Source organism: Catharus ustulatus, chromosome 14 (assembly GCF_009819885.2).
Source record: "Catharus ustulatus isolate bCatUst1 chromosome 14, bCatUst1.pri.v2, whole genome shotgun sequence".
NCBI lineage: Eukaryota > Metazoa > Chordata > Aves > Passeriformes > Turdidae > Catharus > Catharus ustulatus.
Genome location: NC_046234.1, coordinates 8,162,829 through 8,188,831, shown reverse-complemented (window position 1 = coordinate 8,188,831; position 26,003 = coordinate 8,162,829). Strand labels below are relative to the sequence as shown.

The window sequence follows — 26,003 nt, the reverse complement described above, 5'->3', positions numbered from 1 at the left end:
CCCAGGAGCAGGGGTGCCGCGGGGCCCCTAGCCCACCTTCATCTGGCAGCCGTGGGCTCCCGGGACTACTTCCACCCGGGAAGGGTGGTGCCGCGGCCCCCCTAGCCCACATTCACCCGGCAGCCATGGGCTCCCGGGACTGCCTGGACACGGGAAGGCGGGTGCTGCGGCCTCCCTAGCCCACATTCACCCGGCAGCCATGGGGCCCCAGGACTGCCTGGACCGGAGAGGGGCGGTGCCTCGGGCCCCCGGCCCGCCTCCACCCGGCAGGGGCAGTGTCGCGGGCCTCCGGGCCCGCCCCCAGCCGGTTGCTGTGGCACTTCCGGTTCCCCCCATGGCTCTCAGCTCACACTTCCGGTTTGGCAAATTTCGCCGCTTTGTACATCAGATAAGGCGCACCGGACTATAAGGCGCACTTCCGGGTTTGAGGGAAAATTTTAGTCAAAAGGGTGCGCCTTATAGTCATGAAATTACTGTATTCCCTCCATTGCTCAGAATTACTGATGAATCTTTAGGCCTATATGATTTGTTTTAAGGTAAAACACTTGAATTGCACTCTAAAATGGAATGCTTATCTTCCCTGAATTCCCAAAATTATAACTTCAACTGGGTATAAACTGTGTTTGTACAAGGGACAAATGTGTCATACAGCTGAGTATGCACACCTTAACCAAGAGGACACACCAGTTCATCAGCTCAGACTGCTTCAAATTACAACACTTCAACAACGTTCCAACCCCAGCTCTTGCCTACCACAAACTCCAAGATCATCAAGCTGGTTTATACCTCAATCAGCAGGTATCAGGTTTATATATCTGGACAGATGCTAAATCTTAAACTGAAGTAATCCAGAATTGAGTATCTTTAGAGCCTCAAAGCCTAGGACTGTATTTTAGTCACTAAAGCCATTTGTATCTCCAAGAATTTAAGATCAGGTTAAAACAAGTATCCAACAGAGATCCTCTGCAGTTAGGCCAGAAGGGATACGTATGGATATGGCTATGGAATTTGTGAAGGGTTTTTTAAAATTTAAAAAAACAAATCAAGCCTTAAAAATATTTCTAACCCATACAGCTGTGAAGTAAGCTCTCCAAGTATGACCCAAGTATTAGCCAATGCAGTATCACAAGGCTGTTCCAGCTCCTTGGCTGCTGATCTTAGCAACAGTAACATTAGCATCGTCTTTATGTTTACTATTTCTTGTCAGAATCATCCATGCAACAGGGAAGCCATTAGTCATTTCAAATTGAAAATACTCTTTGCAATGATGAAGAACAGTGGCATGAAGCCGGCACCCACACAAAACAGGGAGGGAAGGATATGATTAGAGCAGATAAGAGGAATCAAAAAGCAAGGAAGAATAAAATGGAAAATTCAATGCTCCTCAAAAGACTACAGAAGTGAAGGAACTGTGAGGAAAGAGAAGAGCTTTACACCTTCTTCTGAATGGCAAGTAGAGTACGTCTCCTTAGTTTTAAATAATAAAAGCTAACAATGTAGAAATGAACTACCAGAATGGGACAAGGGGTTACAGCCTCTTTACAACACAGCACATGTGATGCTAAGGCCATTCACCAAGGTGTAATCACAGTACTTTCTGTGATCAGGCACATCATGAGCCCTTGCTCTGCACTTGGCCTAGATGATTTTGGCTCTCATTATACACGAGATCAGGAATTGCTGAACTGTACACTGTTTTGTAACAAAGCCATAAACATGTAACAGTCCTCTGATGAAAATTATCACCCTCACACAATCTGAGATGTGACAAGCAAGGTATTACAGAACAAGCATTTACTCCTGCCTCCATCACACTCTGAACTCATTACATTTCAAAATTCATCCTTCTGCTCATTGTGCTCCTTTCTATATTCCATGTGTTTTCAGGCATTCTTTCCCTTCCCCCATTCCTTTTGTTTCCTCTTCCATTTCTGTCCTCCCTCCACCTTTTCCATACTTAAACCTCCCTTTGCAACCAGTTTTTAAAAAGTGGGGGCAGAAATAATATAATGTTCAAGTTATTGCATTCCACGTGCCCATAACAAGCCAGGGAGAAAGTCCTCAACCCTCACTAAATAAGTCTATCGGTTTAATAAATTCTGGAACCTTCATTTTGATTAAAACTTCTGGAGCATTCAGCATGTTTCCCCAAAAGAGTGGCAAAAAAGTTATGAGAAAGTGGAGTTTGAATTTTGAAATGAAGACTTTAAGGTTCTTTGGAACTTTTCTTATCAAAGTAATGCTTAATCTTTCAAGACAGTACACATGCTTATTAAACACATCGAGGGTAAGGACTGTAACTCCAGATAAAATTCTGCTCTAATGTCAAAAGCACCCAAGAGTGTCACTACATTCTAGGTTATGAAGGTGTGATAATTTGCAATATTTAATAAAATTACACAACAATATATACACACATTATAGAACTTTTCACATTTATGCTCTGACCTACTTAAGCAATTCTCTTTCCTCAATTGCACAATTATGAACCAGAGCAAAAAAATCAGACTTTATGAAGTTCATAAATCAATAAAGTGCCATTACAAATTATTAACATTATTACTTCAGAATCTGCAATCACCTGATTATGACTTTCTGTAGCACATTTTTAAATGTTCTGAAGAAATATACTTTTGTTTCCTTGATACTTTTATTAGTAGTCATCCATTATACTTTTTTTAATCAACTCAAACTAACTTCAGATTATACATTGAAACTACTGGTTTGTTAATAAAAACTGTTCACAAAGCAAAGCTGGTATTTCCACCTTCCTCATTCCCCAGAAGACATTACACTATTGTATGTTTGTGCAGGTAGTTCTTGATAGAAACACCAGGAAAATGCTTATCAAGAAGTCTGGGTACATTTGAAATTTTCAAAGTAGATAGGTTCCAGCCAAATTCACCTCCCCACCCAAGTTTCAAAGAAAGTGAGCAACTTCAAACCACAAGCAGCTCTCATATCTAAAATGAGCTCAAACACACGCACCCGTTAACAAACTAACAAGTCTTCAAGTTAAGGACTGGCACTACTTATCCACCCAAAGCAACACTTTGGAGCCTCCTCTCCAGAAATACCAAGTAGTCCTGAATTAGAGATAGTCATGTCAAAGAAAATCATCTTAAAGGGGGCAAAATAGGCAGCCTAATAACATAACTGGACACTTTGCAAGTCAAAGTTGAAGCAATTTCTGGACCATCAAAGATCTCAGGTATAATTTTCCACCACTCTAGGTGCAGATTGGAATTGAGACAAAGTATTTCCACTGAAAGTATTTTCCTTTCAATAGTAATTTTTGAAGCTAATGCTTTGAAAGGATTCAGCAGAAAACTTTTCTAAAATTCAAAAACCCACATGTTTTAAGAACACCACATGCAACATGTTCCAGAAAGCTGTGTAAGATCCCCAGAACTTCTACCCCATTAAAGACCAGAAGACAGTGTTAAAGAGATCAGGTAAAAATAGCTCTAGCTCCCATATTTTTATTTCCTTAGAAATCACTAGCAAGAATTCAGCAAACATTCGTTTTGAGGCACTGGTATGTTTCCGCTTCTATCACTAGCATAAAATTAGTTTTTAAATTTGATAGAGAAAAAGCATTCTCCAAGCAGTAAAAGTCTGGAAGCTTTGTGTCACAACATTATTTCCATTCTTTTAAGACAAAACAATTCCATGCTCGCAAGTAGTTGCTGCAGATTTAGTACAAACCAGGAGTGAGTGAACATTGTTTTGAATAGAGTTCAGACAGCACCTTAACAAACCACTACTACCTTGAGAGTCTACAGAGACTACCTTAAAAGAGAGTCTGTACTCATTGTCAGTGAATATACTGAATTTTTCACTCTGATTAGACTGGTCATTTTTACCCCAAATTGCCAGTGACCACAGAATTTCAATAAACTGTTTATTTTCTTGTACTGAAATATTACTTGAGGCAGTTACTCAAGCCATCAATGAAAAATCAGGAGTTACAGTTAACTAAAGGTCACACTTTTTTTTTATTAGAGATATAGCAGCTACAGATGAATCATAACTTATGTTTTAATAAATTTCAGCTAACTGTGAGACACACTGTTCATTCAAAATATTAGATCAGTGAGTAGAAGCAGGCAATGCAATGTATGTGATTCGTTCTGGAAAATTACTTAATTAAGTTCAGACACTTTATATATACACAAGACACTAGGCAGAGTCATAAAGGCATCCATTTGGACCTTTAAAATACTTTCTGTTAGTTGCCAAATGCATGATGCATGCTGAGACACAAGCACCTAAGGGCACAGCATAAACAGATGAACAAACAATTTATGCCAATAACTTAGAATTTGCCAAGTCTGTGAGAAATTAACACACAGGAGTTTTCTGCTTAAGTGGAATTTGGTTCAAAGGATTGAGAAATATTTAAAGAAATGTAAGGAAAAAATTGAAACTAGACAGGATTTTTTATAGTAATAATATATTACAAAACTTATATGCCAAAGTGTCAGGAGAGACTGCAGTTCAGCCAAACATTCAAAATATTCCTTTAAAAATCATTGTTCCTTCTCATTTTAAATTACGTATTTTAAAGCATAACAGTACAACAGTGTACACAAGAAGACACATTAGCATTTAATTTTAGATTTTTAAAATTTATTTTCAAAATATTTAACTTTGAAAATTTAGTAAACATTCAGTTATTTTGGAAGTGGCTTCAAGAAGCTCCTTTGGCAGGAGGAGCCAAAAAACAAGCCTCAGAAGAATCTGAGTTTGCCCTCTAATTCAGATTTCACTAACTCAACAGCTGGAATAAATCAGTTACTATTAAATCCATGCATTCTAGATTGCACTGCATGTACAGAACTTAGCCATGCAATTTAAACGAGATGAAACTTTAAAGATAGTCTAAATACAGGGCTGGAATTGGAGCGAAGTGGAGTTTATTTTTTTTATAAAGTTGTAATAAAAGACAGCATTTTTAAGATGGACAAAGATGATTCAAAATTAGAGTTCTCACTGGTTTAAAGTCTATGGAAATTGGATGCTTTTAAGGAAGACAGACGTCTCTCAGCACAGGTACCGAACACAGGGTATCATGTCCTCAGATGAACTGGATGATCTCTCACTGTCTTTGCACCCCTTAAATCACGAATGACTGCATCAAGGCTTGAGCAACAGTGAAGTCCAGAGCTGCTGCCTAAATACAGACTCACTCTAGCCTCCCATCACCAGATAGCCTCCTCTCTTGTTCTGCAATGAACATGTGACAGGGGAACTGATCTGGTTAAAAATGTCTCTCTCCTTTTTGCCAGTTTTATCTATAACAAATGTGTTTCCTCTTGTTTCACTGTGCAGAGGCATGCACAGGGGTGTCAGCTCAAAAAGAGGAGAGGCAAAAGGGGCAACAAAAAAGGGCAAGGAGATGACTGCTTACATTTGTATCTCATAAGAAGAAACACAAGCAGTATAGTTTAAACAACAGGGAACAGCAGTACGATTATTAAAGAGAGGTAATTACTTTCATGATGACAGACTATACTGCTAGAAAAAGCAGAGGAGCTTTCAGACATATTGCTTTAGCAGATTATGCAACACACAAAACAGAACAAAACTGGTCATGAAGTAAACATAACCATGCTAACCTTGAAGAAGAACACACTAAGCACTCAGGCACCAGAGAAGCGTGTTAGCAATAAGCCAGATGACGGGTCACTGACGCGTTTGGAACTTAGTGACATGATGCAGTAATACACAGAGCCAGCACTGAGGCCATAGTTTAAAGCAGGCAACAGATGTGACTTGGCTACTTCCAGACATCCAAGGTAACAGAGCATCATTTTATGAGCAAGTATACATCAATTAGACAACCCAACAAACACAACCACCAGCTCTAGTATAAGAAATTACTGGAAGATACAGAAGCATCTTTATAGGCTTTCCCTGTTGTTATATTCTTCCAGCAGAATCTTCCACTGGCCATCCTTGGGACACTAATAAAGCAGATCCTCACTGGGGACATCAGTTCTATCACAGCCTTTTACCAAAGGGAAGTTCACACAGGTATAGAGATGATGCCTGCAATTCTGCTTCCCAAAAATGCATTTTTTTTCCTGTTTGAAGACTGACAATTTTAGGGATATGCCTTCATCATGAAGGAACAAATCTAAAAAGTTTTTAAAAGCCCACTACCTCATATGAACTTCACTGCAGTTTTATAGTAGATAACAAGCAATACCATTTTAAAAGGTTCTTGTGTTGCCTACTTATTTCCTCTTCCATGCTTCATCATGCTTTTTGCCATCTCTAGCATTCATGTGGACTTAGGATGGGTCAGAGTTAATCTCTGGAACAACCCACCCTCTGCTTCCTGTTAACATAGGAATCCTCCTTGACAGACTTAGGACTAGGAAGAAGCAAGCATGTTCATCAGATGACTTTACTTGACACACAGTTTGCTGTATTTATGACATCTGACAACTGGTTGGCACAACACCTTGCAGATGGAAAGGGAGCAACCTCACAGGGCTTCTACACTGAACACTGACTACTTGGTGATTCAGCAAAAAAAAACCCCAAATCAAACTAAAACAATAAAAACCCAAAAAACCAACCCAACAAACAAAAAACCCCAACAACAGAAAAACCAACCAAACAAAAAAAACTCCACCAAACATCTCAGTAGTCCACTGAATCCACACTAGTAACAGTAGTGTATGGAATTACAGGATGGATTCTCTGAAAGGAAACTCAGAATGGACAGAAGCACTACACTCAGGATTTCCAAGGTTTTACTTTCTCAAGTGCTGCCAGATCCACACGTGAAGCTGACAAAGGAAGTCAGTGATACAGACAGCAAGGATTCAGGCATGATGGAAACAGGAAGAACTTGTTAGGCACGCACATTAGTCATGCCCAGAGTCAGCCAGACTGGCACGCTAATAAGAGCTTTGGAACTCACAAACACTTCTACACTACTGCTAGAAATTTCCTAATACATGGGAAGCCCAAATACTTGGCCTCACCTGACACCCTCAAAGGATGTCCAAGATATGTGGAAGGAAGACAAACCAAAACAGGGTAATTCTGAGAGCCTGCCAGCTTACTCAGCAATTCCAATAGGAACAACAAACAACAGGCAGGTGGGGGAATGGCATTGTCTGTGAAGGTTATATAAACATTTAATGGCATAAAGTATCACAGGAAAGGAGAAGCAAAATGAACTTCTTATGGTAGAAGTCACATACATAATCAAGTAATAAAGATGCATGATCAACTACACTACTAGTTCAAGAAGATTACAGAGTTTCAACTTTAAGAAAGGTAATAACAATGGGCAACTCAAATCTCCTGATGTAAAGTGAACCCTGTGACTCACTAGAATGCCACACGGATTTTTTTTTTCCCCCAAATAATGACTTCTACTTTGAAAATTAGTGCTAGGATAGGACCTACATGAAAAGATCCAATTTTTGGCTTAGTTTTGAGTGGTACATAGGACCTAGTTAAAGGATAGGAAAGCTGCTCTGTAACTGTGCCAGCACTGCAATTATATTTCAACATCACAATTGAACACAGTGCGACAAAAAACTATTGGCACATGGGTAATTAATGTTCAGGGAACACTGTAAAAAAAACGTAATTAGCAATCCTCACAAACCTGTTTCCCCTCAAAAACAACCTAAACAAACAAACCAACCCAAAACCACACAACCCTAAAAGAGGGGGGAAAACTACAAAAAAAAAAAAGCAGACAAAATGCTGTAATGCTGTATTAAGAGATCAAGTAAAACCTCCTCACAGTTGGAAGTAAAACAAAAACAGTCAAAGGAATACATCAGCCCCTGCAATAAAAGCCTATACTGCATGATTAAATGGGGAAGTTAGGAAGCAAATCTGAGAAGCCAGCTTTTTAAAAACAGAAAGATTGCTTAATGAGAACAGAAGAGATTAAAATATACACGGTAGGTCAAAAGTAAACCGGAAACAGAACTTAACATGTTTGGGTAGCACCTTGCAAAGTTACTCAACTACATCAAAAGCAGGAAACCAACTAGAAAAACCAGTGGGAACTCTCACAGACCAAAATGAGAAAGGAATGGAGGATTGACAATACCAGTGGAGAGCAGCTCAGTGGGACACTATTCCCAGTGTCTACCAGTGAAGCAACTGGGGAGACATTCACCCCTATCTTCACAGTATATAGGTCAGAGGGATGAGGTCAATTTGAATTATGTACAGGGGAAGCATTTGGCTGAACACACAAGTCAGACATAGCTCACTGGGGCCAGCACAGGTCTTCCACAGGACAGTTCCAACCCTGATACTGAGGAAATGCTGGGCAACAAGTTGCCAGCGTAACTCCAGAGCACACTGAATACTCTAAAGGGACTGACATAACAGAAAAGCAAACGCAATTTCTATCCCTGCAAGGTAGCAGCAGATCAGATCACTGAGCACAGACCACCAGTCTGCTGGAAAGATACACACAGCTTCTCTGAGAGAAAATCCTACTAAGGACACAATACTTGCCCCCATGCTGGTGCCACCTCTGAATTTGGGGACCCAACTGCTGGATCCACAGAGCTGAGCACCAGATAGTCTTCTGGAAGCAATCCATCAGGACTATTTTGAAAAAAAAAATCCACTTGTAAATGTAATCTTCAGCCACCCAAAATAGGCTCAAGGCTTTCTGTGACAGCACATGGTTCTGCTACATATTGCAGGTTCCTTCACTATCTTAAAATCACACTCCAAAAGGCTTGCCATACATTGCAATGTCTGCAACTACGTGTGTAAAAGCTCCATGATGTAACCCAGATGAACTCAATGAAGGGGGAAAAAAAAAATCCCTGTTTAGCCTTATATTCTAGCCTGTAAGCTTTGCTCTGATCACTGAGGAATTAGGTGTAGGCCAAACAATTGGCAATGCTGTTAACAGCGGAAACACAAAAGGAAATCTGGTACGTGATTGTTTTTTCTTCCACAGCTTCTGGATGTACTTCCAGGCACCAATCTACCTCCTCAATGTGCCAAAAGCTGGAAAAAATCATTGAGGTGACTCCATCCAGAAAAAAAAAAAAAAAAAAAAAAAGTATTATTCCCTTCACTGGGTACAGCAGCAGGCTTACAGTGTCAACTGTAAGCATTTACATTCTCAGAGCAAAAAAAATCTTGAGTTACAGTTCTTGTCAGCCTAAAATTAATACTGGCTGGTTGCAAGGGTCCTATCTTTCCCCAGACCACATGGGAAGACACATCCCTAAATGCCAGTGCTGGCCTTTAACATGCTAAAAAACTCAGGAAAAAAAAAGTCTTAGAACCCAGCAAAAGAAATAGCTTAACAAAAAGCAGCAGAGTATCTGCTGCTGACTTATCAAGCAGAAACAGCACAGCCAGCATACACTGATGAATGCAAGTAGTTCAAGGGAGGTGTGGGGCACATGTATGAGGATGTTTTGTTTGCCTTGGACATGGAGTCTCATCCAAAGGCTGCATTTAACTCACATTACTTCCCCAAACCAGCCAACTACAGTGAGAGCATTAATTATGTCTGCAATACTCTTGGTATGCGAGTGAAGTCAGATTGGGAAACTGCACTCCAGTTCTATAATGTCCCTTAAGTGGCTCACAGGACACAAATACACTGCATGAGATAGTCAGCTATTCAACACTAACAAGACTAAAGAAAAACAAAGTTCTGAAAGACCCAGAATTAATCTCAAAGGCACTATAACGTTTCCACAAGCAGCTTAAACATTTCTTTCTAAAATTAAATGTTCTCTCAAACATCACATGAGATGCAGTCTCTCATAACCATGTTATCAACCTTCAGTGAGATCCCTTCAAATGTCAAAACTAAATTTCAAAAACCATCCTATCAGACTGAAAACTCTGGAAAACAACCAGAGAGCATTTTAATTTTGACATATCAAAATCTGTGTGTTCATGTTTTGTTTTTGTTACCTAGCTATTTCATGAATGCAAAAAGCTAACAACATCTTCAAAATTAACCTTGAAAATGACACATTTCTGAAGCTAACACAAAACACAACTGCACCGCACATCAGTGAAGTATATATATAGCCTTTCCAAAGTAGTATCAGTTCTCTGAAAATATTGTGTCCTACAATTATGCCACAAAAATATGTGTAGTATTTATTTAGTATAAATTTTCTAGTTTTGTTGAAGACAGTTGTTTGGTATACTGCCAAAAAGCCCTCAACCAACTCACCACCTATGAGCAGATCCCTTACAACCATGATTCAATCACTCTAGGAATCAGCTAAAATAAAACAGCTGCAGACCAAATCACTGATCTAAAGATGAATATTATTTTGTTGTTATTAAATCTGTACATTGGCTAATCAATGAACTTCCTGAAGATTTATCTTTACTTCAAGAAACCTAAACATTCAACCATCCGACTGCCAACATTTTTTAAAATCAACACAGAAAAGGGTAGATAATTTTTAAAGGTCTATGAAAAAACACTACAAAACCCTTGAAAACAACAGAGAGGCTCAAATTGTTCCTTTTTGGATTTGTCACTGCAATGCTTCATGGTGCCAAATCTCCTATTTTCACCTCTTCTAAGGCAGAATAATTCCACTGTTGCAGCACCTTGCTCCCTGACCTGACTTGAGGCTGCAACTTCAGATCTGACAGCTGGAGCTTGGCACCAATTTTTCTTTCAGTAACCTGGGAAAGAAAGGTGGGTCTACACTGTGATTAGCAAAGTTTACTGAAAACTACAGCATGGATTTACACACTTGACTTTGCTCAGATACAGGCAGTGGCACAGCATCCACCTCAGGAACAGCACTCAGCTCTGTGCCAGACCATATACCACGTGTGGTACATTCCAGACTTCCTCTGATCATCATTTCCAGTTTTAGCTCCACAGGCTGCCACTCCCTCAACTGCATCCAAGCCTAAAACACAGGTGGGCCTACTTCAGCTGATGGGGGAAACCTAAATTGAGATGAGGAGGAACAGCAGGATGACCATATAAAAACACTGATAAACAACCATGTTACCAGCTCTAGAAGCAATGATCAACTACTGTATCACTTTATTGCATTTGGTTTAAAAAATAAATAAAGTCACACAAACAACCCACCAAACCACAGCTTTGCTTTAAAAGTCCTTCGCATATCACAATTTCAAAATTATCAACTTGAAGTCTTCTGACATTTCAACATAAACATGGAAGCCCCAACTTTCCCTGACACCTCAGGGTGAGCCTGTCTGTTCACCTCCCTGTTACTCCCTTTCATAGAAACCGTGCTCCTACACTGTTCCATTTCTTTGCTGTCATGAAATGCTGTTCAAATAAAAATCCATTTTATTAGGTGGCTGAAGTCAAGCGGTAAAGTCTCCAGTATCACTACTCCAAAAAACATTTCTGCTTAACATATACTTTGTTTGCCATTTGAATCCTTTCCTTGAGTTTTATTTTGGTAACCATTCTTATAAAGAGCAAAAGATACTGCATTCAGAAAACCAATACCTCATTCCCTGCTCAACACGAACAATAGCAGAGTTATGGTTCAGTTTCCAATGTAGTGAAAAATTATTTGTACACATAACATTCTCCAAATTCATTATCTCCACAGAGTTCTGTTATTGACCAATGTTTGCTTCTATTCATCTCCACCTCAAGAAAGTCATAAATCGTACTCAAACCAAAAGCAGGCTGGAAAGAAAGGTAAAAGTTTCTCTATCAAAGCAAAACAAGAGAACAACCCCCACCAAGTTAGTAAAACTGCTAGAACCAGTCGGGTCAGAGAGCATCAGTTTGGGCATCTCTGAACTCACAATGAGACAAACAATCTGTTCAAAAATAAGTTCTATCAGAAACTGCCTAAAGATAGTTATCTAACGGTCCTTAGAGATAATAAAATTCATCTATCATCACTATTCCCCATAAACAATCTTTTTTATGCAAGAAAAGCATCAATGCCACAGTTTAAAATGGTGACTTATCCCCATATTCAGATAGAGAATTCATTGGTGACAGCACTTAACTTCATGTCAGAAGTATTAGTGGATCATTACTAACTACCATGGCTGCACATGAGGATATGAACAACTTGGCAATGATCACCAGTGTCAGTTAAAAAAAAAAACCAAAAGAGGAATTTTCAGGCAAGAAATAAAGACAATAAGATGATATGCAGAAGACAAGCTTTGTCACATTATCATGGCAAAATTACCGTCTTCATTCTTGAAAACTTCATCACGAGAAGATTTGTCAATCTAAAACATATTCCCAAAGCAGAAACAAACAAGGACCAGGATTATTGCCATCTATCAGTACCCTTCCATGGGGGACCCATGAGAAGGTAAAATATCACACTCATGCCTAAAGCCCAAGTCCACTCCAATGAACTCAGAGGGACCTTTTAAACTATCAAATCTAGTAAGCTGACTACCAAAGGCAATGTGCCATATATATCTTATCATAAAGTAATCAAGATCTGTCTAAACTATTTGGATTGCTTGCCTCCACTAATCCTATTAGTGGTTACAATAATGCCACATTGCTCCAGAAAGTAGAAACCTTACACTCTCAATCTAAAACTAATTCACAGTCTTCTAATATCCTTTTGTTCTTCTAGCAGTACTGGCATCTGCTGTAGAGTTAGTTTGTGTCCCTTTGTCATTCTCTTCCTATACACATATACATAAGCACACACAAAGATATATATATATAGATATAGATATATATACAGACAGACCAGTATGTATACACACATACACACCTCCCCTCAATCAAATCTTGTACCTTTTAGTCATTGTTCTGGTCCTCTAAAGCAGCCCAGCCCTTCCCAGCTTCCTTTACAAGCTGATTTCACACTTTCAACCACTCTGGCTGCCCTGTTTCTCAACACAAGATGTCTTTCTCCTGACAGCAGCAGAACCATAAATTTTTGCAAGTGCTCAGTCACTCAATTTTAAAAGTGTACTTAATACTTTTCTATTCTTACTTAAAATTGCTTTTTAAAATAGTCACTTGCCCTTTATGTATCTATGTATCTATAATGAAAGCTAAGCAATCTGACGGTCAACTGATAATACCAGAAAACCATTAAGGAGAGAAAAACTCCTAACTTACAGAAACAGTTTTTATGTGCCCCTGAAGTACATGGTATTGTTTTAAAAAATGCTGATTTTCATTCAATTTCTAACAGTATAGCCCCTGAAGTATTTCAACCATTCCTGCAAAACATTCTCATCTTCCTTCCAACTTCACCTCAGTAAAACTTCATTTATAATCTACTCATAGCTAGTGGGGTGGGTGGGGTGTTGGGGAGAATTACGCTAAGACATCCCTTCTGGTTCCTTTTTTTTCTGCTCATCTCCACTTCCAACATTCAGTAAATCAAGAGATCTTGTCTCTCTACACAACCATAACTTACTGGCTCTAGCAGGGCATGGAATGTGTAACCATACCTTCTGCACAGCTTCAAAACATCCATAAAAGAATGTGGTTCATGCAACTTGAACAGAAACACAAGATGCAGTATGATTTTTGGAAGGTCTTGTCTTCAATTTGTATTAGCAGACTTAAAACTGCATGAACTATTCTCAGGGAAAGGAGCCACTGAACAGTACCCTAAAATATGAAGGAGGATACTGTAACTATGAGAATCCTAAATGAAAAAAATTTTGTGAAAAAAAAAAATCATTGCAAATTCTGTGACTTAACTGAGAAGCAACAGTAGCCTTTAAATGAGTCAAGCTAGCATGAATACAACTGAGATTCATTTCAGATGTAGTGGATTACAGGGGGAAAGAGGCTGAGGGGAAAATGGTGAGGGGAAAAGGGTATGCCAAGTTGCCAGTTTAGGCAAAAAATATCCTGAGCTGAATCTGGAGAGCTTCTTGGCAGGGTAATCCAGTCAAGGGAAAGAACAAACACAATAACAGCCAATTTCTCTCTACACTATGACAAAGAAAAGTAGGTTCAGGTGCCTGATTTTTCACATTAAGAACAAAAGGTAGAGTGATTGAAGGCCTCATCAAGGTTTGTTCGCCATAATCACATGGCCAGAACAAAACACAATCCTTCAAAACACCACTGCAGTGATTCATCTTTAAGTCCCACTTGCCTCCTCTAACAACTTGCATACAGAGAAGCTGTACAGAACCTGCAAAGCCCCAGAAATACTCAGAGGTCCAACAGCCATTCAATGTTTTTATGTAAGATTGTCTCTTTCTCCTTTTGACTAAGCCAATCACTTAAAAACAAGTTGAGGCCTTGTCAGTGGAACCATCTGAACATTACTGATCTCTCTGCAATGGCCTCTTCCAATAAATTTCTGCCATCTCCAACCCCCTAAAATTTAGTGCCAAGAGAGAGATCACTCTGAACTGGCTTAGTTTTCCCCACCAGAGCAATTTCCATTAAACATTCTATATAAAATGACAACCAAGAAAGTGTATGATGGTTATGTTCACTAACTATTGGATGTATATCTGTCATCTACACATTTATATGACCACTGGTCTGAGAAAGAGTAATATCTATCTCACATTGTAGCAGCAGAGTGTTCATCATGTTCCTCTACCTTCATCTATCCTGTCTAGTGTAACTACTTCAGCTCAGGACAAGCAAGAATCTGCTGCTGCTGAGCATCTCAACACATGTGAAAAAGAGGAAAGCATACTTAAATTAGCAGGATAGCAAAGGGTAGTATGTTGTCTTTGAGCAGATTATTCCAAGACACTTACATTACACATGTGAACAAACAACTTGAAATCCTTCAAAAGGAAAAAAAAAAGGGGGGGCTGGGTGGGTGGGAAGCAGCTGGCACCAAACAACCTGAAGCACAGATTTCCTATTCTCCCAAAAAGAGGTACTGCTGGGAGCTACTTTAAGCAGGGGCTTAAATTTTCTACCTTAAAAGCTCAAGCTGTCCAAGCACAGAAAACTGCAATAATTCATCCTTGAGGTGAAAAGAGACCACAGTGGTTAAATGTACACATGAATACTTGTTTCACTTGAACCTTTTTCCTGTGAATTAAGAAAAAGGTAATTTGTGTTCCATTTATCCTTCTTTACAACACTTTAATGCTTGGGTTCATCCAGTGTTCCTTCCAGATGAACAGCCCAAATCTTCATATATCCTCTTAACTTTTCGTCCCAGTATTTTAGAGGAATTCAAGTACTACAGTGGGAAATAGCCCACGTGAGATTTCTGTCACCTGCCTCTTCTCTACCTGATAATTTTTCAATTTTAGTTGAACTGAGTCAGAATCCTGCTCCTATTTCTTAAGGAAGAGTGACCTTCATTACAACAACTTTGCATTCTATCAGCTTCTTATTAGGGACCAGTTTTAATACTACATTACCATTTAGTTCTTCAGAGTTTGGATAACTGCTTGTACAACACTGTACCGAAAGAACTTGTCTTCTATTGGTTGACTTGCAGTTTTTCATTTGTGTCAATGGCTTGCTGGAGTTTTGTTCCTGTCATTCTTCAATTGCAATTAGTCACCTCCCTTCAGGCACTGCAGCACTCTTTGAAGAGGGCTTCTTTCCTCACTACACCTTTTCTGTGGGTTTTTCAAGCACCTGCTCAACCTCCAGCAATCTCTCTGCAGAAACACTACTTGCAGAAGGTTGGTGCAGCACTTTCTTCACATATTTAACGTGGCAGTCAAAGTATTGAGGACTACAAAAATAATGCTTTTTCTACCTCATAAAGATCCTTATAAGGGACCTCTGACTAACACATCATCTTTCCCAAAAGTCAATCTTTCAGCAAGTTTATTTATACAGAAAAGAACAGCCTTGCAAACTTGCCATTCCTTGGAAGCTGAACTTAACCTTGTGCTCACTTACTGAGTAAGGAAAACAGTGTGGCACCCAACCCTTATATTCTTACAGTCACCTAGAAAAAGGGGCTGGAAGCAACCACATTTACTTAGTCGGCCCACACTGCTGTCCACCAGTGGAGAATTGCACACTTTTTTCTACCCTAATACACCTAAACCTCATTAATTCTTTAGCTTCACCCATAAGAATTCTTATCTCCGTACAAAGCACCTCATGGAAAACAGGGAAAGTGGTTTAACTTTCAGAAAAGATAAAGCAGAAGCAATACTGATAAACAGATAAAAAGTTATGACAGGGATCCTTCTCTCCCTCTCTCCTGTCTCAAACATGGCCTCCAAGTACCACTCAGTAAAGCAGAGAGCCTCACAGACGCTAGAACCCATGGCTGCCAACAAAGCCTGGAGAGGAGACATCTTTGGTGGCAGAGGGGCAAAAGCTAAATTACAGATTTCAAGCCACAGATTTCAAGCTAATGGAAAGAAAAGCATAAGGTGAGATTCTATATACCATTATGGACTGTGAGAACTCCATCTTTATAACATGAGTGCTCTGGGAAGACACACAGATCTCTATACAGCTGCTGACCCAGTGACCTTGCCACAACTCTGCGGAGCTGTTCTACATTCCCTAAGATGTCATTCTGATAAAATTAGCACTTTAATAATCCTGGCTGCAAGTACTTAGTGCAGCAAAGCAATATCCATGTACTCACAACAAGCACTGCCTTCCAGGAAGTTATCAAAGTCCAGTCAGATTACAAAAACTTCAGGCATATCCTGTAAAGCATGGACACAGACATGCAGTCTGTTAGGGAACACAAGCTGTGAAGAGGTGACATAAATGCAAAAATAAAAGATCTCAGTGAATATGTTTCTGACCAATGGAACAGGAAGATATCCCACTTCAGAAATTAAGCTCTTTACATTGATTCCTTTAGCCAACATCCCAGTTAGGAAAATGAATGGCTTTTTAGAAGGTCATACAAGTAGCCCAGGAATGATGCTGACTTGTTTATAGTGCTGGACTGATAAACCACCCAGCTTTTGGTCAGCATAAGGAAGTGCAGTACTAGGACCAACTCAACAGCAATATTCCACTTGAGAGCTATTACACTCCCAGCATGCTTTGTAATCAAGGACATGTTTTTAACTATTCGTCAGTTAACCACAGCAGAGCTGCCCCATCTTGTTATTTAAATGCAAACTTTGCAATGCTAAGCTGAGTACCAATCCTAATGACCCACTCCTTAGCAGCATGAACATAAAAAAAAAAAGCCAAGCATTTTCATAATGCTTTGCTAATGAGGGTCAGGGCCTGACTGGACTTGTTTTGGCCTCCAACCTAGCAACAGTTTCTGTATTGGCCAAACTCTGGCGAGTCTACTATTATTTTTAAATAATTTACACGTCCCGCCCCTCCATGGAGACTCCTGCCACAAACCACCAGTATATGGTATACATCAAACACTTCTACTTCTGAACACAATAATTTGATGCTACAGAAAACCCACACTTAACTGTAAACAGTTATTTAAAGAAAGAACAGAGAGCTTCGCATACTGAGTTTGCTCCATTAATTATGGCACAAGTTTTGAGAGAACCAAAAAGTAAGGACTATGTTTCATTCATTGACTGGTCACAGTCTAGAACTGTAAACTAAGCAAAATTAATTAGCCCATGGTTCCAAACTTTTATTTTCTGGTTATCTCTTAACTGTCAGTGACCAAAAAGTGCCAACATTAAATTTCTCTTGTTTTAGTGTTCCATGCTAGATAACATCACTATTATATTTAACTCACAACTGAAGAGAAGGCAGAGCTGCATACTCTTTCAGCAGGTCCAAATTAAATATTTGCATTCTTAATGATTTAACATCTCAATATTTCTAGCAAATAAATATTGAAGTTAGATGTATGTGTGAAGTAAACCAAATCTAGACAGAAAATATATTTTTCTGACAGTCAGAGAGTTTAAATGCAAAAAATAATGTTAAAATTTGAATTTCCATGAAAATCTTTAGCAGGAACATAAAGCACAAAACAGAATAAAGAAAATATGACGAACAGTATGAATGTAACTAAACCAAAGGAGGCAATAAAAATGAATGACCAGACTGATGGCACAAGGAGAGGTGGCTGCAGACTCCTCTTCACCCTGCAAGGAGTATGAGAACCATTGACTTCCACAGAACTAGTACTGCAGAAAATCAGAGCACTTAGTATAACTTTGTGGTGACTGCTTTTAGCTGAGAAAACAAAACCAGGGTCTATCCTCAAGACTGTCAATTATTTGATTTCCCGTACTAATAGAAACTACCTCATCTGAACATAAGAACAGCTCACTGAAGTGAACTTATGAAGGAAAATGTCCTCAAATTACAGATAATCTAATTTGGAATTTATCATAGCATTATTTTCTCAGTTCACCAGTCATAGCAGAGGATGAACCTACTGGCAAAGGCAACTTCTTTCTGAAGCCATGCAACCTTATCCTTTCTGCCCCTCTGCTGCACCAAGACACACTCACCAGATCTGCTTTCAAATATGTTGGGAATTCCCTGCTGAGCACTGCCAATGCTGGCCAAAATACACATTCTCTACTGCACTATATTTTCAAAGCATCTACACCACAGCATGTGACACTGAAAGAACTACCACTTCACATTCCAACATTTAACGTTCAACAGTAAAGACCAATACACCCTGTTAATTCAGAAGAAAATACTGAACCATACACAAATCCATGTGACATACACATGAAAACCAGAATTAAGTCAGACAGACACACAGACATGAAAGAACACTTCCCTGTGTGTTTCCTTGTTGATCTTTGGCCATGACCAAGCAATCATTATAGCTGTTGTGTAATACTGGAGTGTAACAATAAATACAAATTATTACCAAGTCTGACACAAAACTGTAAGTCTCCCCTGCTATACAATCAAGTCCTGCAAAAAAAACCCCAAAATTTCATATTCCTGGCATCAAGAGCAGTAAAGACAATAGGTAGAGCTCTACTCTGCACAGGGATTGCAGAGAAAAGAACACTGCTTGGACTTTTAAGACAATATGAAAGTCTAAGTTTCCAGACAAAGTTTCAAAGAAAAGCTTATAAAGAAACATATACCAAAGCAAGCAAGTAATTAAGAGCAATGTTCCAACATTACAGTAAATTGTTGAGACTAAAGCAGGAGGTTGGGCTGCACCCAAGAAACAAGAAATTGAGAAAAGCATGAAATCTTATCAACTGCAAGCCATAACATTTTTATTCACGTGTATGTGTAAGCATATGAACACATCTACAGACAAGTCTCATCTCTCTTCAATGCCTTAATAAGAGACATTGGACAGTTAACACTGCAGGAAAAAATGAGTTTTGGGACTGTACAGAAAGATTTTAAACTATTTCAATCTGAATTATCAGCACTTCTCCATCATTACCAACACTTCACCAAGACACAGTAATGAAGAAAAAATTCTGGATATCCAGTAATCCTAGAACGGTTTCTTTACTACAAGTACAACTAAAAGTTACACTCACTTTGAGTAGAATCACAAATTTCCTTGAGTGAGGAAACTAATGGGCACAAGACTGTCTCTGTATTTTTAAGCTACATTGAACTGAAATGTTTCCCAACTTCACTAACAAAATATTAAGGTAGTGTAGTACTGCTACCCCATACCCTTTCAGACTATGTAAATTAACAGATCTTAGACCTGAAAACACAATGAAATACAAAAGTCAGGCACATCAACATGGCCACAGATCTGCGTATCTGTCCTGTAGCCAAACAAATAGTTGCTGCAAAATACCATAAGTCATCAATGAAGAAAGGAACAGATAAATTTCTGAGCTAAGTCTTTAGCTCAAAACCGGCTATGACCTGGATAACATTTTAATACAGAGATCTTCAATCACAGAAGATGGTCAAGTCATAGAGACTATTCCTGTGGCAAAGAACGTGGTGGTAGCTAGCAACACTTCCACACATGCACAGGGCTGTCAGCTTCCCTAAAGCATCAGAACCCCCACAGGTACAGAGGTCAGCTACAGGCAGCACCTACTGCCTCTGGCACAGAGGCAATCCCCCGACAGATGAGGAAGATGTGAGCCAGTCTTCATCTAGGCATTTGAATACAATTTCAAAAGTGCTGTTCAGACAGATGGGAAACAGGGCACAGGCCCCATCACTCATTCCAGCTGCAAACTTGTGTTCTTGGTTACCAAGTACCAGATGACAGGGGCAGAACAAATTATTCCCCTTACAAATTACATCAAGTACAGGTGGTCACCACTAAAATAATCTGGCTCACTAGCAGGAAACCTTCAAGAGGGGACTAAAAAAACAAACAACTGGCAAAAGAGTTAACCTAACAGACTGCCAGAAAAAGTCTTCTCCACAAAGATGTTGATATTAAAATTAAGTAGGCAAGATGAAGAGCTTGAAGCAGACACTGTGCAGGAGAGAAAGTCAGAAAAGTGATTTCTATGTACCAAGGGAAATCATTACAGTGAGCAGAGATGTGCAATTCTAACAAAAAAGTCCTCCTCATTCCCCACAGCACATTCAACTGAACTTCTCTTTACACACTTACCCTCCCCTCTCTTGTCACCACCTTCATGCACTTCTACTCAAACACTTTCGTACTAGAAGGAAAACAGCAGAGAGCAGTAGTGTGAACCTTGAGCCCCTTCACACTAGTAGACACTTCCTTTCCACTTCCACAATGGACATGGTATTGTTTCCACTAATCATGATGGCCCATCCTGTGTATTGCACAAAGACCAAACCAGAAAAGCAATAAAGGGACAGGAGTTATTTGTCAGAAAGGCAAGAAACACAGGAAAAAAAGGCTACTCAGTTTTCCTTCTCCATAAATGAGTGGGCTAAAATGCTTCTACAATTCTTCCTGCATCCCCTTAAAATTCATTTTATGGACACTTCTAAAAAATCTGCTTTTAAACAAGTTCATTGCTCTATAACTTACTCATCAAACTGAGTCTCAAAAACAGAGACTAAACTACACTTTGTCCAAGAGGCAATCTCGTCTGGGTCAGCAATTTTCAAATTTTGTATCAGTATTCACACCACCAGGATAATTTCTACACGTCTTCTGCACCTGCAGTTGGAGAGCCACCACATAGGTGGAAGCAATGCACAGGCCCTGTAGGTCATATCCTGCAAAGAAGGTAAAGGGTGGCTTAGAGAGCAACCCAAAGTGAAGTCATATTAAAGGTATGAGAAAGTTCTTCAATTGAGAGCGATAGAATAAAATGTCATCTCCTCTACAAGAGGAGATGAAGTCCATGGCTGGAAGCACTTGCTCAGCCTATTCTCAACAAAATACTGCTGAAGAGATTCGGTGTCTTCCAGCTATCTTCTTTTAACTCCATGAGTCACCACGCTCCCCAGCCCAACACCTCCCTAGCAATACCTTTTGACAACCTATTCTCTGTGATTTAGGAACTCCAGAGATATGAAAATGCCAACTATTCCATCCATGTACAGGCTACCCTGGAGTTCAAAACCTGCACCCTTTCAAAACAAGCTTTTCAACTCATTCCTACTGCCTTGAATTTGCTGCCCTGACACTGTCCTCATCTTGGCATCAGAAAGTCAGAAAAATCCAGAGGTGTCAAAACCAGGTTTTGTTCTGAAGACAATATGCCAGAACCCCTTGTCCAAGTGATTCAGCCACCTGCTTTTCTTTGATCATGCCCAGTTTCATTGTTCAAAGACCTGCAAGGAATATGAGTCATGTTTCTGTGAGGATACCTGATCACAGTATCTTTCATCCTCCCTGTAATTACCGTAACTTTAAAAAATAGTTCTATAATTTATACACAAACCCTTATTTAAGGTTACTTCTCTTGGACCCAATATTTCAGTCTGTGGATGAAACCTCCAAATGAATCCAAGGCAGAAAGCTGCAATACACATTCACTGAAAAACAGCACTTCTTGTTCAGGTTTTTTATGCTGTACAGGATGAAGCCCAGCTTCAAAGTCATCTTATCTTTGTGAGTTACCCAATTATCGATAAGATTGCCTGTAAATATTGTGAATGCTAGAAATCATGCTACGTCTGAACACTTAACAGGAGCAATTTGTTCGCTGACCTAAAATTTTATGTGTAACACTGGACAACTTTTTCAAAGTTGCATCCCCAATTGCACAAACATAATCAGCTCACAAGGCTGCTGAAAGCAGCAGTTCTGCCATCTGTCTGCTTATTCCCACCTCACACTTTTGCAGGCTTCACTTTGTGAAGCCATGCAATGATCCAGAGAGAACCAAACTCTGTAACCAATCAGGGAAAAACACAAAATTGTTAAATCATTTCCTGATCTATACAGCCATGCATGCTGGCACAAGCATGGGAATAAACAGAAATTACATCATTTTAATGATGTGCCACTTTATGAAATCTAAAAGTTCAGAAGTTGATGCAAGAACTTCTAACCAAGTCTAGCAACTAAATCTGACGGACATGTGAATTTCAGAAAAATTAAAACAATTTTACTTAGTTTGCAATTGTGTTGTTTAAGTAAGAAGTGGGAGGTAAAAAGTCATCTGCTGCTTACTAAGAGGAATCAAAGTGCTTACTGGAAAACATATCAGTGCTGAGATCTTCATCTCGCCTCAGTTTCCCCCACTTATAAAACAGACAGTAGAACTAATCTGCTCAACAAAACATTCTGCAATACAGAGAAAAAACCATAACACCAAGGTAATATTGTTACAGAGACACAGACAGAATTCAACTCTCTTACAGCAATCAAAGAGTGAAACAGCACAAAGCTGATGTTGCAACCTATAGTGGTCTGGCATGGAGAAGAGACACAGGACAATGCACACCAAAATGGCTACTCAGAGCAGCAGTTGGTATCTACAAAAGGACAGACATGGATTTGCAAAAGACCTGGGTAAAGAAACTCACAGTGGAGTCTCCCTGCCCTCCTTTCATTATTGGCACTCTGATGAAATCACATAGGAGTTATGAAGAGCATATAGGGAACACTCGCTGGGGTGGTAGGTTAAGTAGAAATCCACAGAACTGGGTTGTCATGGCAGCAGCTGAAAGTATGCAAGAGATGTATAGATCCTGAGTGTTAGAACAGCAAGGACTACAAACAAGATTATTAATACATTACATTTTCAAACACCAAGACGCATACACTACATCTCATTAATGAAACACACACTGCACGGTAACTGTTCAGATTGGTGAAGGTGTACAAATAATTTGTATTCATTAAGTACTGAGAAAGCATAGGCTCTCACAAACTTGATAGTCATGCTATACATAAGAGGAAAAAAGTGACATGCACTCTGGTGGACCAACACGGTAGAGTCTCAGCTGGAGTTTGGAAACTCACCACATGAGCTCCATTCCATTGAAAAGCAAAGTAAACCAGTGGAAACTCAATTTCAACAGCCCCTTACATTAACTCTGCAATCAAATGCACTTGGATCATGCAGCAACTCAGTAACTCATCCCAGCTGAGCGGAAGTAACTTCCTGTCAGAGAGAAGTTACTCCCTGAAGTGTCTGAGCTCTATCTGCAGCAGCATGCCCGGCTCCCGGCACAGGCAGGCTGCAGGTGCGGACATGCCGGGCAACACCGTCCTGCCGGGTCACAGGGTTCAAGACAAACACTGAACAAGAGTGGCAGTGTCCCTTGCTGGACACTCTTACAAGGAAGCTTGGGAGGCGGAGGGAGGATGGGAGTAGCAGGTGTTTATGTGATATGTTCAAAACTCTGGGAATTTGATGTGGTGGATTACTCAGGGAGTCGGGATGGCTAACACTGGGTGATCTTCAGGAGTCATTACAAAGTAAGGACTCTGCACGATGTAAGACCAAAGTAGCGTTACAAGTGCTTGGCACAAGGAATGTACAAGTACACCAGTGTTCACAAATCTGGTACTCGCACGACAGGGCTCTTACACTGGGTACTCACCATCCAACACTGGAGGAGGAGAGGCCCGCACTCAGGCAGAACACATGGACAGCAAGAGGCTGCCTAGTCAAGGGGTCCCAGCAAGGACTACTGGTGAAACGAGCGGGGAGCAGCTACTCGAGCGCTGCTGAACACAAGCCCACGAGTGGGGAGAGGGCACTGCCCACGGAACACGGCGGCCGGAGGTAGCCGCGGAAACCGGGGCGCGGAGCCCGCCACAAAGGCGGCCGCTCGGAGCAGGGCGCTACCAGGGGTGTGAGGAATCACAGGGGAGATGCCACCAGCGAGCCCCAGGCGCAGCGGGCCAAGAGGGGCCAGGGAGGGGTCACCGAGCCGGCGGGCAGCGCGGCGCGAGCCGGGCGCGGCAGGGCAGCGCGGCTCCCGGGGGAGCGGGGGCGCCCGCGGGCCGGGCCCGGGGACAGGCATGGGGCCAGGCGAGGACAGCGGCCGCGCGGCGGCGGAGGGGAAGGTGCCGGGCGGGAGGCGGGAGCCGGCGGGGAGGGAGGGAGGGAGGGTGCCCGGCCAGGGGGGAGCCGGGCGGGACGGGCGCGCACGAGGCGCCCACGCGGGCGGTCGCGGCGATACTCACTATGGGTCGTTGGTGAAGCGGGGGCTCCGCGGGGGCTGGTATCCGTACAGGTGGCAGTAAAGCACATCGAAGCAGAAGCAGCACATCTCGGCCGACACCACCATCTTCCTGCAGCCGGGTCCGCCGGAGCCGGGGGAGGCGAGCAGCGAGGACGCCGACGGGGAGAGGCCGGCGGGGCCCCCGCCGCAGCTGGGCGGCAGCGGCGGGGACAGGGCGCAGCTGGCGGCGCCCCCCGCCAGCCCCCCGAGGCCGTTCAGGCGGGGGCCACCCGGCGGGGGCAGCGCCCCCGGCTCGCCCCCCGCCGCCGCCGCCCCGCTGCAGTGGGAGCCGCCGCCGCCACCCGGGCCGGCCGAGCCCGAGGGAGGGGAGCTGGAGAGTTTCTGCTTCTTCACCCCGCAGCAACCCGCCGCCATCTTGGAGCCGTCTCCCCCCACGCAGCGCTTCCGACCCATGGCGGGGGGGCCGGCCGGCCGGCCGGGGGACGTGCGGCGGCCTGCTCCGCCTCCTGCCGCGCCCGCTTCGCCTGCACGGGGAGGGGGCGGGAAAGGGAAGGATGAATGAGGAGCGAGAGGGAGAGGAGGATCGGCGGGGGAGGGGGAGTAAGAAGAGACAGAGAGAGCTGCGTTAGAGCGACGCGGTGATCGGCCCAGGCGGGCAGGGCCGGGCCGGAGGGGGCAGCGCGGCCCGCAGGTATGGCGGCCTTTCCCCTCCCCTACACACGCCGAGCCGCCTCTCTCGCTTTCCCCCCGCGCTTTATCTCCTCCTTCTGCCAGGGAAGTGGAGCAACTCCACCTCGCGTGCTAAAAAAAAAAAAAGAAAAAAAAAGAAAAAAAAAATAACCCACAAACCCGAGCTCTGCAGGCGCCGCACGGCAGGAGCAAAGCCCTTGAGATGGTTAAAAACACCCCGCTAAATAATTCAAGTGACCTGAAATGCCTTCTTCTGTGTTGGAGCCGCCAACAGAGCGGAGCCTGGAGAGAGTGCTTGGATGCAGCTATTAAGCATGCAATCGTGATGGCTAAAAGCCATGGGCTTTAGATGTATATATATATATATTTCTTTTTTTAATCACTGCTTTAGCGATTACTTCACAACCAGTAAATAGCAGCTCGGAGCGTAGGCCCGCAGCCACAGAGCCAGCAGCCGTGACCCGGTGAGACCACGGCCCTGGGTGCTGGCAGCCCGGGAGGGACCTCTAGGGAAGGGAAGTCCAGAAGGAAAAAAGATCCTGCTGTTCTCCAGAAACCAAAAATTAAGCTCATTGAGGAGGGGAAATGTGTTTTATATTATGTGTTATATTACGTTAGCCTCCCATATAGGTATATCAGAATGGATGGAGAGACTTGCAAACAGCCATAAAGTACTTCAAAATCTGTATGTATATTTAGAAAATAACACCTCACCCCTCAGTGTTATGCAGCCATCTCTGGCATGGGATGTAACAGCTGTTTAACACAGAATAGCAGCACTACAGTATCAAGGGAGACAAGAGGGTGAGGACTGCCACACAGAGTTAAAATAATATCACAAGTTCAGAGAAACAGCCATTACACAAGCTGAAATGCAGTATACAGATAGATTTCAGTCTTAATCTACTTAGAGACTCAGGTTTACATTTCATGGTGGAAA

The 26,003-nt window shown here is 41.6% G+C and overlaps 1 protein-coding gene across 2 annotated transcripts in view; it reads right to left on the bottom strand.

The window, feature by feature from the left end:
• Positions 1-26,003, bottom strand: part of AMMECR1 (AMMECR nuclear protein 1) — a 97,141-nt gene that overhangs the window by 47,774 nt on the left and 23,364 nt on the right. For both annotated transcript variants that reach the window (XM_033072140.1, XM_033072141.1), the window contains exon 2: positions 24,375-24,897. In XM_033072140.1, coding sequence (XP_032928031.1) covers positions 24,375-24,897 — 523 coding nt within the window. The remainder of the gene's footprint in view (positions 1-24,374; positions 24,898-26,003) is intronic.